This window comes from Panthera leo, chromosome D3 (genome assembly GCF_018350215.1).
Source record: "Panthera leo isolate Ple1 chromosome D3, P.leo_Ple1_pat1.1, whole genome shotgun sequence".
Lineage (NCBI taxonomy): Eukaryota > Metazoa > Chordata > Mammalia > Carnivora > Felidae > Panthera > Panthera leo.
The window spans coordinates 32,689,654-32,707,462 of record NC_056690.1 but is presented as its reverse complement, the minus strand read 5'-3'; the positions used below and the strand labels follow the sequence as shown (position 1 = coordinate 32,707,462).

At 41.1% G+C, this 17,809-nt stretch overlaps 1 protein-coding gene across 10 annotated transcripts in view; it reads left to right on the top strand.

Annotated features, from left to right (window-relative positions):
• PRELID3A (PRELI domain containing 3A) overlaps positions 1–17,809 on the top strand; it is a 42,759-nt gene extending 24,950 nt beyond the window's left edge. For 6 of the 10 annotated variants that reach the window (XM_042910919.1, XM_042910918.1, XM_042910922.1 and 3 more), the window contains 2 exons: positions 14,743–14,859; positions 17,501–17,809. In XM_042910919.1, the coding sequence (XP_042766853.1) occupies positions 14,743–14,826 (84 nt within the window). In that variant the 3' untranslated portion in view covers positions 14,827–14,859; positions 17,501–17,809. Of the gene's footprint in view, positions 1–559; positions 1,524–1,731; positions 3,822–14,742; positions 14,872–15,233 lie in introns of those variants that run through there. The other 4 variants (XM_042910917.1, XM_042910916.1, XM_042910924.1 and 1 more) reach the window with 4 other exon arrangements.

The window sequence follows — 17,809 nt, the reverse complement described above, 5'->3', positions numbered from 1 at the left end:
AATTATAGGAGGAAGGGACTACTTGGTGAGTCCAAAGCCACCTGAGACCTCTTATGAGAAAAGTCAGGGGAAACTCAGTGAGGCCAAATGATTTTATGTCACTTTACGTTAGGGACTGCTGTGTTGAATCACTCCCCCCCTACCCCCGCTCCAGCTGTGTTACCACTTCAGCGCATCCCAGCAGCTAGGAAGATGCCGGGACAGGAGACAGGAGAAGGGGAGCAGGTCGTCCTGGGATTTGGGTGGGATGAGTCATTGAGAAGGCGGTGAGGCTGCCCCCTCGTCCTGCACTCAGGAGGTGATAGCGTAGATGGTAGGTGCCCCTGTTGGTGCAGCCTGAGCCTGTGCGAGAATTTCAGGCAGAACACCTACCACCTTATTTCTGAGCTTGAAAAACTGTCTGCTTACGGTGAAAGGTTATTCACAAATGGTTACTGTGTCTCCTTTAAAGCCGCAGCGCTTTCCTTGTGCCATTTAAAATCCAGGTTGTGGCTGGCCGTCTGCAGTTCGAGAAGCAGGATTTCTTACACCGTGTTGAACTCTTTCTTTGTTGCTCCAGGGGTGGGCTGCTATTGAGTGGATAATTGAAAATTCTGAGCACGCTGTGAGCTAACGGGGTCTGCACCTGCACCTTGTGATGAACAGTGGTAACTATGGTATTCTTTAACCCGGTAGAGAACCTAGCATCTTGCTAACCGTGTGCATGGTGTGCAGTGGGGGGTGTTTACAGGTGCAGCTGCATGTGTCTCCAGCCCGGCGCTCCTTAGTGTCTTCTGTAACGGAAGCAGTCATTAGTTCATCCTCTTCCTAAATTATCTTGTTTCATGGCAGGATTTATTTCCCAGGAAGACTTGATCATTTGTTATCTGGTCTCAGATAGAGGCTGTTCAGATTTTCCCAAGCCATTCTCAGGACCTGCTTGCCTAAACATTTCCTGTCATTAGCGCATTATCAGAAGGAGGCTTTCACTAGTAGTTCCAGACGGTGTCAAAGGCCGATCAAACGGGAGAATTTTTTCATTTTGGGCAGGGTCTGAATATTTGTACATGTTCTTATAAAGAATGCTGTGTGCCTTTGTGTCAGCGCTGCGGGCTCAGGGGGGAATCCTGCTCCTCGCCTGCTGCCAGCCAGCACCCAGCCACGTGACTGCCGCTGGCTTTTTTCTTTTAGTGGCAGAAGCCATTTCTAGCATCTTCTTGAGCTTCACAAACATTCCTTGATTTCCTAGGCCACCAGTGACTGGACCATCAGGAAGGGATTTGACACTTAATTGGTCGGCAGTCATCTTCATACTTCGTAGGAAAGTCAGGGTTTCCTGCTTCCCTCTGTTTAGGGAATCCTTATACTCCTGCCTTGAAACCCCTCACCCTACTGACTTTCCATACTGTGCTGCTCTGGGCCCCGCTTCCCACGGTTGGTCTGTCTGTGTGTCTGCAGCATGTGTGTGTCAGCAAAAGGGGATTGTGTGGTTCAGCCTCCTTTAAAAGCTTCCTACTGGAGCCTAAGTTTGCCAGAGCCCTTCACCTTGAACCCAAGGTTGTGATCTGCCGCTGGGTCTCTCTTCTTCCATGGACGCACCACTAAGGTGGCCACGCATAGAGAGCCTGCCCGCCTGGTGAGCATAGTGTGTGTGGGCAGTGTGGTGTGTGTGATGTGTCACTCTGAGTTGTGGACTCTGTCACATTCTGTTTCCTCATAAACTAGAGCTAAATTGCCTCAATCTTTGATCAGATGCCTCACCCAAAAAATCAAAGAAGAAAGAAAGAACAAAAGAAAAAAAAGGAAGGAAGAAGGCAAGGAAGAAAAAAGGAAGAACTAAGCGAGCCTTGAATATGGTTCGCCCAGTCTGGGAGAGGTGTGGAAACTTCTGGAATCTGCCACTTGCCTGGTCACAGCCTCCACCGGGCTCTTCGGCTGCGACATCTCAAGACAGGAGGCCTGTCTGTTGCAGAATGAGACCCACAGAAGAGAAGACCCCTATAGCAGGAGAAGGGCAAGGGCTGCAAAGCTGTCACCCTGCCGCTGCCCACGGCCCCACCGCCCCTGGGCCAGTGTTGTCAGACTGCTCTTGTGCCTTGTCTGTTCTCCCCTAGGTAGCAGCTCCCGGCAATTTTCTGCTGACTCTTGGGATCTTACTAAACCACTCTTTTCCTGGTGACTCCCCATATCCCACCCGTGCCCCTTGATCACCTGTCTGCACTGCCAGCCTCTTCACACATATCTGGGCGCTGTCTGTCACTTCAGATGCCGCTGTGGTGCGTCCTTCTCACCATTAGTGCAGATCTGCCCACGCTGGAGTAGGGGCGTCCATCCCCACAGCTGCGTGTGTGGGGACAGCACCGTGCGTTCTCCTGTCTCACGGTTGGAATTGGTCAGGGGAGCCAAGCACTGTGTCCCATGCTGCAGCTGGCTTGTCCTGCGCTCTGGGACCAGAGGCCCCAGGGGCTGAAGGCCTGTGTTACTTGTCATTGTTCAGACCTGTCTGTGGGGATGCTCACACAGAGTGGCTGTGACGAAGTAGTAAAAGTGCTTATGAGCGTAAGCTGTCCTGTCCTGTTAGCTTTAGGGTACTTCCAGGTGGGAATTTTAACTTTCCTGTTTTCAAAAGTCGAATGTAAAATCTTTCAGTATGCTTCAAATTCTAAAAACTTGAGAGAAGGCCTCCTCCGTAAACAGTGAGTAGCACTGTGTTCTTCTGTTTTTTAGGTCGTGTTTTTTGTTTGCTAACAGTACTTCTAATCCAAAAGGAAATGACATTCATTTATATTTGTATCAGAGTGTTTTATGCATAAAGCTTATGGCAACACAGAATTAAAAGATTTACGGTAAAAACAAACCCCCCTCACCCCTTCGGCAAAGCATTTTTCTGTCCTGCTGAGGGAACGCTCAACTCTTTTGGCAGCTTTTAGCTTTTGCTGCTAGATTTCTAAATAAATAAACATACCCTGTTATTTCTTGATTTGCCAAATTTAGACGCTATCTAGGAATTATTTACCTCTTTGGTAGATTATTATTTTCTCTCTCTTATATCTTCCTTCTCTCTCCCTTTCCCCCAAAATAGCTATATCGTTTATGGTTGAAAGCACAGAGTTTCCATAATTTTGAAAATACAAATGCCTAACTGTTGTTTATTACTAAGCCATAATTGCATTTTCCTTCTTATGCAATTTCCCCCCGCCTAGGGGATAATAATTCTTTTCATCTGTTTAATTTTATTTTTTAAAAGTCTCTGGCTAAGTCCTTCCATACTCTTACCCACTGTTAGCAGTACGTCATAACGTCGTTTTCCACAGGTCAGTCTTTTTGGGCAGCACACCCATTCCCAGTTTCCATGGTGCCATCCATTCTGGAAGCCAGGCCTCGCTCTCTGACCAAACAGCCACGTGGCTGTCATCCCCTTTTCTGGGCATTCCTGGGCATTTCCTTGGCCTTCTCTCCTGGAGCCCTTGTTTCCCTGCTTCCCTGCCTTCCTCTTTCTCTTTACTGTTACAGGATGGGGAAGGACATCTCTTTGTGGTTTCTAAGACTTGGTACATCTGAAAATGTCTTTTCTGTTCTCATACTTTGTTCACAGCATAGCTTGACATACAGTTCTTTAAAAAAATATTTTCACTCAGAATTTTGAAGGCATTTTTCTATTTTTTTCCACTCAGATTATCAACTTCTGTATACGAATTATTTCTCTCCCTGGAAGCTTTTAGGGTCTTTTTATCCTTGATGTTCTGAAATTTCATGAGGTTAAGCCTTATTTGAAGTGATCTTTTAATGTTATTATTATTATGTTTATTTTATTTTTGAGAGAGAGAGAGAGAGCACGAGTGGGAGAGGGGCAGAGAGAGAGGGAGACACAGGATCTGAAGGAGGCTCTGAATCTGAACTGTCAACACAGAGCCCGATGCAGGGCTCGAACTCACGAACTGTGAGATCATGACCTGAGCCAAAGTCGGACGCTTAACTGACTAAGCCACCCAGGTGCCCCATTTGAAGTGATCTTTTAAAATTCATTGTGCTGCACTGTGCATGTTAAATTCCTGGTTTTGATATTGTAATTATGCATGATATTATTAGGGGGAAGAGGGTCAAGGGTACATGGGACATTCCTGTATTATCCTTGCAGCTTCCTGTGAATCTATAATAATTTCAAAATTAAAACTAAAAAGTATATAAATAGTAACATCATGGAAAATGGTAGAGGTGGGTGCTCCAAGAATCTGTCCCTCCACTGAAACAACCAATAAGCTGGCAAAAAATAACAGAATCAGTGTTTGTAGAACTGTGGATTCTAATAGAATACTTCAACCAGGGGAGCATTTAATGAATCCTGATTAATCTACCCTGCAGATTTTGGACTTGCCAGCCTCCATAATTATGACCGCTAATTGCTTAAAATAAATCTCTGTCTATATTTACACATTCTATTGGTTCTGGTTCTCTGGAAACCCTAACTATACATTATTAGAGCTAAATTGGTATTGATTCAAATTATATTTTTCTGAGTTTAAGATGTTAATTATAATCACCAGGGTAACTAATAAGAAAATAACTAAAAAATATCCAGAAGATAAAAGGGGAATGAAAATGGTACACTAGAAAAAAAAAAACAACCCAACACAACAGATGAAGATGGAAATAATTCAGGAACAGAAAGTTTTGGAACTCAATAGAAAACAACTAACAGTGTAAAAAAAAAAAAAAACCAAAAAACAACTAACTGTAAAAAGTTAGTGCTTCTTTAACAGTATTAACAGTAACTACTTTAAAAGTAAATAGATTAAATTCACCAGTTAAAGGACAGAGATTGGCAGAATAGATGAAAAAACATGATCCTACTATATATGCCGTCTACAAGAGACTCACTTCAGATCCAAAGACACAAATGGGTTCAATGTGAAAGATGGAACAAGATATTCCATGTAAATAAGAACCAAGAGAGCTGGAGTGGCCATGCTCATATCAGACACAATCTACTTTTGGTCAAAAAAAAAAAATGTTATAAGAGACAAATAAGGACATTATATATCAATGAGAGGGTCAATTCATCAAGGAGATAAACATTATAGCCATTTACACACCAAGCTACAGAGCCCCCAAATATATGAAGGAAACATTAGCTGAACTAAAAGGAGAAATAGTTCTACAATTATAGCTGGACACTTCAATAACCCACTTTTAATAATGGGCAAGACACCTAGACAGAAGATCAATAAGGAAACGGAGGACTAGAATAACACTATAAACCAACTTGACCTAACATATCCATAGCACACTTCACTCAACAGCAGAGTATACATTTTTCTCAAGAACACATGGATTATTCTCCAGGATAAACCATGTGTTAGGCCAAACACCAAGTCTCAATAAATTTAAGAAGACTGAAATCACAAAATATCTTTTGTGATCCCCATGAAGTGAAATTAGAAATCAACAATAGGGGCACCCGGGTGGCTCAGTTGGTTAAGCATCCGACTTAGGCTCAGGTCATGATCTCATGGTTTGTGAGTTTGAGCCCCGCATCGGCCTCTGTGCTGACAGCTCAGAGCCTGGAGCCTGCTTTGGATTCTGTGTCTTTCTCTCTCTCTGTTCCTCCCTCCCTCCCTCTCTCTCTCTTTCTCTCTCTCTCACAAAAATAAACATTAAAAAAAAAAAAAAGAAATCAACAGTATAAGGTAAATGGAAAATTCAGAAATACGTTGAATTTTTAAAGTATATGCTAACAACTAGCGAATCAAATAATAAATTACAAATGAAATTATAACATTTTGAGATGAATGGAAATGAAAATACAACATATGCTATGAGAGCAGTGATCAAAGGGAAATTCATAGCTGCAAACACCTATGTTTGAAAGATGTCAAATCATTAACGTGACTTGAAGGAACTAGAAAATGAAGGACAAACTAAACTCAGAATAGAAAACTAAACTAGAGAATAGAAAAATAGAATCATTGAAATCAAAAGTTGTTTAGTTGAAAAGATCAACAAAGTTGACAAGACTTTAGTTAGACTGACCAAGAATAAAAAGGATTCAGAATAAAAATATCAGAAAAGAAAGTGAGGCATTACTACACATCTTACAGAAATAAAAGGATATAAGAGAATACTGTGAACAGTTGTATACCAACAAATTAGATCATCTATATGTGATGGAGAAACTACTAAAAACACAAATTCCCAGAACTAATTTAAGGAGAAATAGAATCTCAATAGACCTATGACAAAGACATTGAATCAGTAATTAAAAACCTTCCAACCGGGGCGCCTGGGTGGCGCAGTCGGTTAAGCGTCCGACTTCAGCCAGGTCACGATCTCGCGGTCCGTGAGTTCGAGCCCCGCGTCAGGCTCTGGGCTGATGGCTCGGAGCCTGGAGCCTGTTTCCGATTCTGTGTCTCCCTCTCTCTCTGCCCCTCCCCCGTTCATGCTCTGTCTCTCTCTGTCCTAAAAATAAATAAAAAAAAAAACGTTGAAAAAAAAAAAAAAACCTTCCAACCAAAGCTTCTTAGGGGGCAGCATAGGAAGGAAGCCCTGAAGTTTGGTGTAACTGCAACCTAGGTAGATGGGCTAAAGGTAGGCGTCTGGTCTGACTGCTGACACTGCCCAAGAAGAAGCCTGCATTGGCTCCAGACTGGTACATTCTAACAATGCAGGGATCAAACCCTGCCCAGTGAGCCCCCAGCAGACAAAGAGAGTCATTACGGATGACTGATCTGAAGACAAATGCATCCCAGGCATAACAGTAGGACACACGTGGCCCACATAGGAGACTTCCCTGAACTGCCTGGTTCTGGTGAACAGGAAGCATTATACTGCAGGGCACTGTGGGACCTCTTCTTCATAAGGCCACTACTTTCAAGATCAGGAGACGTGGCAGACTTTCCTAACCCATAGAAACAAACACAGAGAGTTAGATAAAATGAGAAGACAGGAGTATGTCCCAAATGCAAGAACAGGACAAAATCACAGCACAAGAGCTAAATGAAATGGAGCAAAGCAATATTCCTGATAGAGAATTCAAAGTAATGGTCATAAAGATACCCACTGGACTTGAGAAAAAGAGTAGAGGATCTCAGTGAGACCTTCAACAAAGAGATTGAAAATATGAAGAAAAAAAAAAAGAACCAGCCAGAGATGAAGAACTTATAACTGAAATAACAAATACACTAGAGAGAAATGGTAGATTAGAGGAGGCAGAAGAATGAGTCAGTGATCTGAAGACAGGGTAATGGAAAGCAACCAAACTGAATAGTAAAAAGGAAAAAGGATAGTAAAAAATGAGAATAGGTTAAGGGAACTCAATGACATAACTGTGATAACATTCATAAAAGGATCCCAGAAGGAGGAGAGAGAGGTAGGGGAACAGAAAATTTATTTGAAGAAATACCTGAAAACTTCCCTAATCTGGGGAAGGAGACAGACATCCAGATCCAGGAGGTGCAGTGAGTCCCCCAACAAAGTCAACCCAAACCAAGGAGGTCCACACCAAGACACATAATAATTAAAATAGCAAAAAATAGTGATAGAGAATTTTTAAGAGCAGTAAGAAAACAGTTACATACACAGGAAACCCCAGAAGGCTATCAGCTGATTTTTCAGCGGAAACTTTTCAGGCCAGAATAGTGGCATGATATATTCAAAGTATTGACAAGAAAAACCCTACAACCAAAAATACTATACCCAACAAGGTTATCATTCAGAATAGAATTAGTAATAAAGGGTTTCCCAGACAAAAGTTAAAAGTGTTCACCACTAAAGCAGACTTACAAGAAATGTTAAAGGGAATTCTTTGACTGAAAAAACAGAAGTCATAATCAGGAGTAAGAAAATTATGAAAGGAAAAAATTTCACAGGTAAGTGCAAACATATAATAAAAATAGTAGATTAAACACTTATAAAACCAGTATGGAGTTTAAAGCACAAAAGCAGTAAAATCAAGAATATCTACAAAAATCAGTCAAGAGATTCACAAAATAAAAGGATATAAAATATGACATCATGTACATAAAATGGGGGTGGAGGAGTAAAAATCTAGTGCTTTTAGAACTTAAGCAACAATCAACTTAATAACATACACTACTGTACGTGTAAGATGTTATAGATGAGCCTAATGGTAAACATAAATCAAAAACCTATAATAGATATACAAAAAAATAGAGAAAGGAATCCAAGGCATAACATTAAAGAAAGTCTTCAAACCACAAGGGAAGAGAGCAAAAGAAGAAAGGAACAGAGAAGAACTACAAAAACAACTGTAAAACAAAATGGCAACAAGCAAAATTTAAGTGTAATGGTCTAACTCTCCAATCAAGACATAGTGTGAGTGAATGGATAAAAAAGCAAGACCCATATATATGCTGCCGATAAAAGACTTACTTCAGACTTAAAGACACCTGCAAATTGAAAGTGAAGGGACAGAAAAACATTTACCATGCAAATGGAAGTGAAAAGGCTGGAGTAGCAATACTTACATTGGATAAAATAGACTTTAAGAGAAAGACTGTAATGACAAAGAAGAACATTACATAATGATAAAGGGAACAATCCAACAAGAGGATATAACAATTGTAAATATACATCCAACATAGGAGCACCTAAATACATAAGGCAACTATTAACAGACATAGAGGAAGAAATTGACAGTTATATAGTCATAGTAAGGGACTTTGACACCCCACTTACATCAATGGATATATTACTTAGAGAGAAGAAAATCAACTAGGAAAGAGTGGCTTTGAATGACACATTAGATAAGATGGAGCTAACAGATGTATTCAGAACATTCCATCTGAAAACAGCAGAATACACATTCTTTTCAAGTATACATGGAATATTCTCCAGAATAGATGACCTGTTAGGCCACAAAATGAATCTCAATAAATTTAAAAATTCAATACATTAAAAAATATCATGCATCTTTTCCAGCCATAATGGTATGAAACTAGAAATCAATCACAAAAAATTTGAAAGAACACAAATACATGAAGAATAAGTAACATTCTACTAAACAATGAATGGGTCAACCAAGAAATCAAAGAGAAAATTAAAAAAATACATGGAGACCAATGAAAATGAAAACACAGTGGTCCAAAATCTTAGGGATGCAGCAAAGCTGTTCTAAGAAGGAATTGTATAGCAATACAGGTCTACCTCAAGAAACAAGAAAAAGCTCAAATAAACAACCTAACCTTACAGCTAAAGGAGTGAGAAAAAGAACAAAGCCCAAATTCAGTAGAAGGAAGGAAATAATAAAGATTAAAGCAGAAATAAATGAAACAGAGACTAAAAATACAATAGAACAGATCAATGAAACCAGGAGTTGGTTCTTTGGAAAGATAAGTAAAACTGATAAACCTTTAGCCAGACTTATCAAGAAAAAATAAGTAAACTCATGAATGAAGGAAAAAAACAAAGCAAAACAAAACCAAAAATAATCTGCCAACAGAGAAAAGACCAGGGCCAGATGGTTTTACTGGTGAATTCTACCAAACATTAAAGAATTAATGTAAATCCTTTGCAAACCCTTCCAAAAAAGAGGAGAGAATACTTTCTAACTCATTCTGTGAGACCCAATATTACTTTGATACCAAAGTTAGGTAAAGACCCCCAGAGAATAAATCTAGACTAATGTCCTTTATAAATACTGATGCAAAAATCTTCAACAAAATACTAGCAAGCTGGATCTAACAGCATATTAAAAGGATACACACCATGACTAACTGGGATGTATCCCAGAAGCAGGAGGGTGGTTCAAATACAAAAATCAATGCTATATACCTCATTAATAGAACTAATGGAAAAAGTCCCACATGATTATCTCAGTTGATGCAGAAAAAGCATTTGAAAAAACACGCTTTCATGATGAAAACACTATTCTGGGAATAGAAATAATAATTCTAGAAATAGTTTAGGTATAGGAATAGAAAAGAACTTCCTCTCCATGATAAAGGGCATTTATGAAAAACCCACAGCCAACATCCTATTCAATGATGAAAGACTGCAATCTCCCCCTAAGATCAAGAACACGACAAAGATGTCCACTGTTGTCACTGATGTTGAACATTGTACTAGAAGTTCTAGCCAGAGCAGTTAGATAAGAAAAAGAAGTATTAGGCATCCAAACTAGAAAGGAAGAAATAAAACTATCCATAGTCATAGATGGCAGATCCTATATGTAGAAAACCTTAAGCCACCAGAAAGCTAATAAAGGGTGTTTAGCTAAATTACAGGGTACAAGATCACATAAAAATCAATTGTGTTTCTTTACAATAGCAATGAGCAACCTCATAAGACAATTAAGGAAACTATGGAATTTACAGTGGCATCCAAATGAATAAAATACATGGAAATAAAACAAGGTGAAGGACTGTACATGAAAATTACAAAACATTGCAGAAAGAAATGAAAAAAAAAAACCCATAAATTAATGGAAAGACATCCCTTGTTCATGGATGGGAAGACTAATAATTGTTAAGATGGTAGTACTACCCAAAACATTCTGAAAAATCAAGACAGTTCTTATATAAAAATTTCTATAGCTTTTTTTTTTCAGAAATGGAAAAGCCCATCCTCAGATTCATACGGAATTGCGAGGGATCCTGCATAGCCAAAACAATATTGAAATAGAACAAATTTGGAGGACTCACACTTCCCAATTTCAAAACTTTTTTTTTGTTTTATTTTTGAGAGTGTGCATGCACGAGAGAGAGAGAGAGAGAGAGAGAGAGAGAGAGAGAGAGAGCATGAGCAGGGAAGGGGCATAGGGAAACAGAGACACAGAATCTGAAGCAGGCTCCAGGCCCTGAGCTGTCAGCACAGAGCCTGACATGGGGCTTGAGCCCATGAACTGCGAGATCATGACCAGAGCTTAAGTCAGACGCTTAACTGACTGAGCTACCCAGGTGCCCCACCAATTTCAAAACTTTTTACAAAGCTACAGTAATGAAAGCAATTTGGGACCAGCATAAAGATAGACAAATAGGTCAGTGGAATTAAATTGAGAGTCTAGAAGTAAACCCATGTATCTATGGCCAATTGATATTCAACAAGGGTGCCAAAACAATTCAATGAGGAAAGAATAGTCTCTTCAACAAATGGTTCTGGGATAACTGGATATCTACATATAAGAGAATGAAATTGGACCATTACTTCACACCATATCCGAAGACTAACTCAAAATGGATCAAAAACCTATAAATAAGAATAAAAACTATGGTGCCTGGGCGGCTCAGTAGGTTAAACATCCTATTCTTGATTTTGGCTCAGGTCATGATCTCATGGTTCATGAGATGGAGTCCTGTGTCCAGCTCTGTGCTGACAGCACCGAGCCTGCTTAGGATTCTCTCTCTCTGCCACCCCCCCCCCCAAATAAATAAACGAACTTAAAAAAAAAAGAACAAAAACTATACAACTCTTAGAAGAAAACATAAGGGTATATATTCATGATCTTGGATTTGGCAATGGATTCTTAGATATGACTACAAAAGTATGAACAACAAAAGAAAAAGTAGATAAATTTGACTTCATCAAAATTAAAGTTTTGTGCATCAAAAGACACTATCAAGAAAGTGGAAAGACAAGCTACATAATGAAAGAAAAAATTGCAAATCACATATCCAAAAAGGATCTGTTATCCAGAATGTATAAAAAACTCTACAACTCAACAACAAAAAGACAACTCAATTTAAAAATGGGCAAATAATATGAATAGACATTTCTCCTAAGAAGATATACAAATGGCCAATGAGCACAAGAAAAAATGTTCAACATCATTATTCATTAGGGAAATGCAAATCAAATCCACAGAAACCACTCACAACCACTAGGATGGCTGTAATAAACTAAATGGAAAATAAGCATAGCAAAGATGTGGAGAAATTAGAAGCTTTGTTCATAGTGTTGCAAATGTAAAATGGTACAGCCACTCCACCCCTAGTTGTATACCCCAAAGTATTGAAAACAAGTACATATTTATACATGAATGTTCACAGTAGCACTACTCACAATAGTCAAAAAGTAGAAACTCAAATGTCCTTCAACCGATAAATGGTTACATAAAATGTGGTCCATACATATGCTGGAATATTATTCAGCTATAAAAAGGAATGAAGTACTGATCCACACTACAATACGGATGAATCTCTAGAACATTATGCTAAATAAAAGAAGTCAAATGCAAAAGGCCACATACTATATGATTCCATTTGTATGCAGTATCTATCATGGATAATCCATACAGACTGAAAGTAGATTGGTTGTTGCCAAGGGGAGAGGGGAGGTATAAATGGGGAAGAATCTGCTTTATGCATTTGAGATTTCCTTTTGGGGTGATGAAAATGCTTTGGAACTAGACAGAGGTGGTGGTTGCACAACCGTGTGAATGTACTAAATACCACTGAATTGTATGCTTGAAAATGGTTAACTTATGTGAATTTCATTTCAGTAAAAAAGAGGAAAATATATAGCTGTAAACACATACCTACAAGTACACATGCATACATAAAGCTTTTGTATGTCAGCAAGACATCAAAAAGAAAGAAACAAACAATTCATTGTGTTGGGAACTTTGTGGTCCCTTTGGTTCTGGTAATGATTTCTTTGACGATTTCCCCACCATTCTCTCTTCTGCTTTTCTGGAAGTCCTCTTGGTCATATTGGATTGATCTCATAATTTTGTTCTGTTTTCTCTCATTTTTGTTCTACCTTTTGGGAGGTTTCCTGGACTTTATCTTCCAAGAATTTCATGAGTTTTTATTTTGGCAAATTGTAGTTTTAATTTCTCTTTCCTTTTTCTTATGGGATCCTGTTCTTGCTTCATAGATGTAGTGTCCTCCCTCCTCTCTCTGCAGGTAAACACTAAGTGAAGCTTTCTTCTGCATCTTGGTGTCTCCTCTGTCTCCCTTTGCATGGGAGGCTTCCTCGGGTGTCTTTCATGCTGACGTACCTGACACAAGCTGAAGTGGGGGTGAGGCTTGCTGGCTGTTGGGCTCACTGCAGGTCATTGAGGGTGTCCTGTGGCCTTTTCCACCGCCCCCCCCCATTCCCTTCTCTCTGAAGTGGTTCAGTTTCTCCCAACAAGACTCCTCAACCTTTATTTTTTGGGGTGGAACCCAGGGGTCTAAGAGTCAGGCTGTTAAATGGTTTTCAGCCTGTCCCTTGCTGTCCCCTGTGTGTCCCCTCTCTCTGGACAACCCTTGGGCTCTGAATGGCTTGTGTTGGACCCCCTCTACCGCATCACAGCCCATGCCTCTGCCTTCCAACTTCTTATGGGCAGTGAGGGTGCTGACTCCGTGGGTTCTGAAGTTTTGTTTCCGTTTTATTCCTGATAGTTTTATGGACATTTCAGCAGACAAAGGGCCAAAGGTTTTTTTTCCCCACCATCTTGAAATCAGAGTTTTGCTCACATTTATAAAAAGTATTCCCTCAAAAAACACATAAAAGCAATCCATGTTTATAGTTAAAACACACACACACACACACACACACACACACACACACGAGTCTCTGTTGAAGAGTGAAAGCCTCCCCTTTAGAGGAAGAGTTCCTGGGCTCTGCCAGTTAACTCCTGATTTTTACAAAGGTTTCCAGAAATGTTTTAAGCAAATGCCAAGGATATATGGGTTTGTTTTCCTTTTTTATTAAACACAGAAGGAACCATACTGTGTATACTGTTTTGTGCCTTTTTTCTATTTTTAAGCAACATTGTCTTAAAAAGTTCCCTCTTGCAGTTTAGCTGTATAGCACTGACGTCTTAATTCCTCAAGGATTTGCAGGTTCCTTGCAGATAAACCCTGGATTTGCAAAGGCAGTGGGTGCAGGGCAGAACATCTGTCACTCTGCTGCAAAACTGCACTCTGTCCCATGTATCAGCCTAGACACTGAACCCTTTCTCTAGTGACAGCCTCTTGTTCCACTTGTAGGTAACTCTGTTCCACCTAGTGTAACTGTATAACCTTGTAGAGGTAATGGTGTAAAAACTGTCATGTATAGAGTCCTTTTAAAAGGGAACATGGAAATTTGTGAGTTGGGAAACCACACTTGGAAGCAGGGATGAGTATCAGAAAATGTAGATTATCTTGATTCCCCTGCAATGTGCAGGGATGCCCAGTGTAGTTTCAGAGGAAGATGGCATTTTTAGGGCAAGTACATGTAAACATCAGTTACCCAGCCACTTCAAATTTTTGGTGGATTGAAGTGTGATAAAAATAAGCCTATTCATGTGTTGGTTTTTTTTTTTATTCTCCTAGGCTTTCTATTATAAATAAAAAAAATTTAAGATAGTCATTAAGAAAGTGGTAGTGATTATTTTCAAAATTTGTTTAGTATAAAATAGTTTGGTTTTGTAACTTTCGTTTTGGTCTGGGAATGGATTCAATATTGATCTGTGCAATGCTTTCTATTTGGAATTCACTATAAGCACAAAAACAAATTCTGTATGATAAAATATCATGGAAGCTGGGTGGCAAAGCCAGGTGAAATTAAACCTTGATTTTTAGTTTGAGAACATGTTCTCAACTTTAATTACAGAGTATTGCATCACAATGAATACCTGTGATCACTGCTGTTGCATTGATGTTCAGTAGGTACCCCCAGCACCTGGAGGGGCCTCATTTCCTGAGATGCCCTCTGGCAGAAGTATGAGAAGATAAGCGTGATGGGACCTGAACAGCCACGGTCTTCATCTCACCAGTTTAGAGGTGGGCACATCCCTGGGCGGGGTGGGGTGGTTCCTCAGTGCTGTTCTCTCGGCAGGGTCGCGAGGCCTTGGAGTGGGTGATTGGCCGACTTAACACGGAGCTGGAGGGCCTGGCAGCCCCCGCCTGCGCCAGAGCGTGAAGCACCAGCAGACCCCAGGACCCGGAGACGCAGGTGCAGCAGCAGGTGGCAGACGTTCACCCCCACCCCCAACCCCCCCGCTCCGCCCCAGGCAGTGGGGCTGCGAATTCCCTCCACACTTGGTCTGTTGGAGCAAGCATGTGTGATCAGTGCATGGCTACTCTGGAAAGAGAGTGAATTTGCCAGATCTTGGTCTACGGCTTACCTTTACCTTCTTTCTTTATTTTTTTAAGTAGGCTCCATGCCCCCCCCCCCCCACCCCCCACGCCCCCAGGGTGGGACTTGAACTCCCGCGCTGAGATCAAGGGTTGCATGTTCTACTGACTGAGCCAGCCAGGTGCCCCTAGCTTACCTTTACTTTTATCTTTATTATTATCATTTGATGGAAAGTTTTGTTTACTAAACAGGTTAAATTTCTGATATACCTTCCCCAGAAGCCAAGGTATCAGAGTGTAAAAGGGAATGGCTTTCTCCCATCATTCAAATAGAAGTTTCTCTGGGTTTTTGTCCTGAGTCGGTTGTAATCACAGACCATGGATATTCCAAGTCTGGCTGTGGCTCTCGGATCCAGCGTCAGTGCTCCAGGCGGTGGAACACCGTCCTTTCAACGCAAGCTGTGTGTGGGGCCTCCGTGCCTGCCCCCGCTCAAGTTTGGGGCCATTCCACAAATGTGATAGCTGTTCTGCATGCACATTTAATTTACTGACTGATCTTGAAGATCAGTCTGTCTTGAAGACAGACCCTAGATTTAATTTAGGAGATGGGTTTTTAATTATATGTATACAGCGAATAACAAAGCATCCCCATTTCATTTTAGTTTCTGAACAAGAAATGGGGTACTTTTTTCGTTTTAACCAAACCAATCAGCTTAGTTTTTTTTTAGAAGAGAAATGAGTTATCAGGAGAAACTATTTTGGTAATGTCCTATTACTTGCCTAATGCTTTATTTTATTGCCCAAAGCACAGAAATAAATCCAGAATCCTGCCGCCTTTCCTTAGTTTGCAGTGTTACCTCCCTGTTAGTGTGGCCTTTTGAGTTTGGTAGGAATAAAAGTTGAATACACCAGTTACTGTGTCAACTCTTCACCTAAACTAGAAGGCACTACAGCTAAACAAGAAGCTTCCTGTTGGAAGCTGGGCTTCCCAGAGCTCTGCGAGCGCTCTAGGCGATCCTGTGGTCTGTGTGTTGGTACCTGTCTTCTGGTTAGGTAGCTACTTCCATACAAGCTTTCTAGAAGCAGAGCCAGGAGCTCTCTGGAAATAGGCTTCCCTTTTTGTAGGAAAATTGGTGGTACTGAATATTCTTTGAAGACTGTTCCACCTATGTGGCATTAGAACCAACTGTTAAAACTGTATCTGATTTGCACCAGTGGCTTTTTGGCTTCTAAAGAGTAGATGACTATTTGCCTCCAGCATTTCTGTCCTCACATTAAGGGTTAGGCATGCTTTGATATAGGAGTTAATTGCTGGGTGTCTCTGTTAGAAGCTTCATTTCCCTCCCCCCCTGAATAGTCTTCCCTAGCAGATCTCTCCTTATGGTTGAGCCTTAGTGAATGCCCAATATATTCAGAACAGGTGTTCATAGGTTCTGTTACAACTTCAGTATCCAAAGAGGAAGTAGGGTTATTTATTTGGGTGACTTTGGTGGCCGAGGAGATTACCCTTTATGAGCCAGCTGTTGGATTATAGGTATGTAGGAGTAAATCTGGGCAGCGTGTGACTGCTTCATACCGCTTCAGTTTCCTCCTCATAAAACGCAGACACTGAACCCAGCTCCAGGATCGAACCAGGGAGCAGACGTGAAGCACCTCAGTGCAGCCTCGTGGCACCTTGGTCCACAGTGCTGGTACCACTGGCGCTGGCCTGCCGTTGGGCCAGAGTCCCCTGGGGGGGGGGGGCGCCACTGGGCAAGGCTAGAATTGGGAACACTGGGCTTCGCTGGTGGAACACTTTTTGAAGCGAGGGCATGTTTTAACTTTTATCTTCACTCGTAAAGAAGTAACTGTCCATGAGGCAAGTGGTAAGACATTAATGAGTACAACTAAGGACTGATTTAGATTTCTGTCCTTCACTGCTCATCATTGTCTAGGCTTCTCTTCACCTATTATAGGACAGTCTGCTTAGGGCAGGGTTGGCAGACTATAGTCTATGAGCTAAGCATGGTTTTTGCATTTTTAAAGAGTTGCAAATAAAACCCCCCCACATAGAAGAGTATGCAGCAGAGACCATATGAAGCCCACCAGACCTAAGACTTACTATCTGGCGCTTAAAGCCAACCCCTTTGTTAGAGATTCCACTGCATCTCTTAATCAACATAAATCAAACTAAATTTGTTCCCTTTCATCAAACTTTCTGCTCCCTCATTTCTAAGTAGTGCTGCTTCCATTTGCCAAGTACAAAACCTGAGTTATTTAAGACTTATTTCTCTGGCCCTTTCTGTAGCCATATGCAAACCAAACATTCCTTTAAAAGGTCTCAGATCAATTCTGTGTCTTCTCATTTCCCTGTCGAAGTCTGCTTTAGGTCTTATCATGTGGTGTGGCCAGCTTCCAAGACAGCCCCCAAGGAGGCTGCCTCCTAGTGGCCATGTCTATGGGTGGTCTCTTCCCACACTGAGTAGTGTGTGACCAGTGGGATACTGCAGAATACTCCACGATGCTCTGTGACTTCCCAGGCCAGGTCATAAGAGACGCTGTGACTTGTACCTTGCTTGTTCGTGCATCACCTGCTCTGGGGCAAGCCAGCTGCCATGTCATGAGATGCTGGAGGAGCCCAACAGGGAGGTCCATGTGGTTAGGAGCTGTGAGAGGGAGCCATCTTGGAAGCAGATCTTCTAGCCCCAGGGAAGCCATGAGCTAACTACAGGCCCAGCTGATGTCTTGACTGCAACCTCTGAGATGCCCGGCCAGAATCACCCAGCTAAAGCTGCTCCTGATTTTCTGACCACGGAAACTTGTGAGATAATAAATGTTTTCTGTTTCAA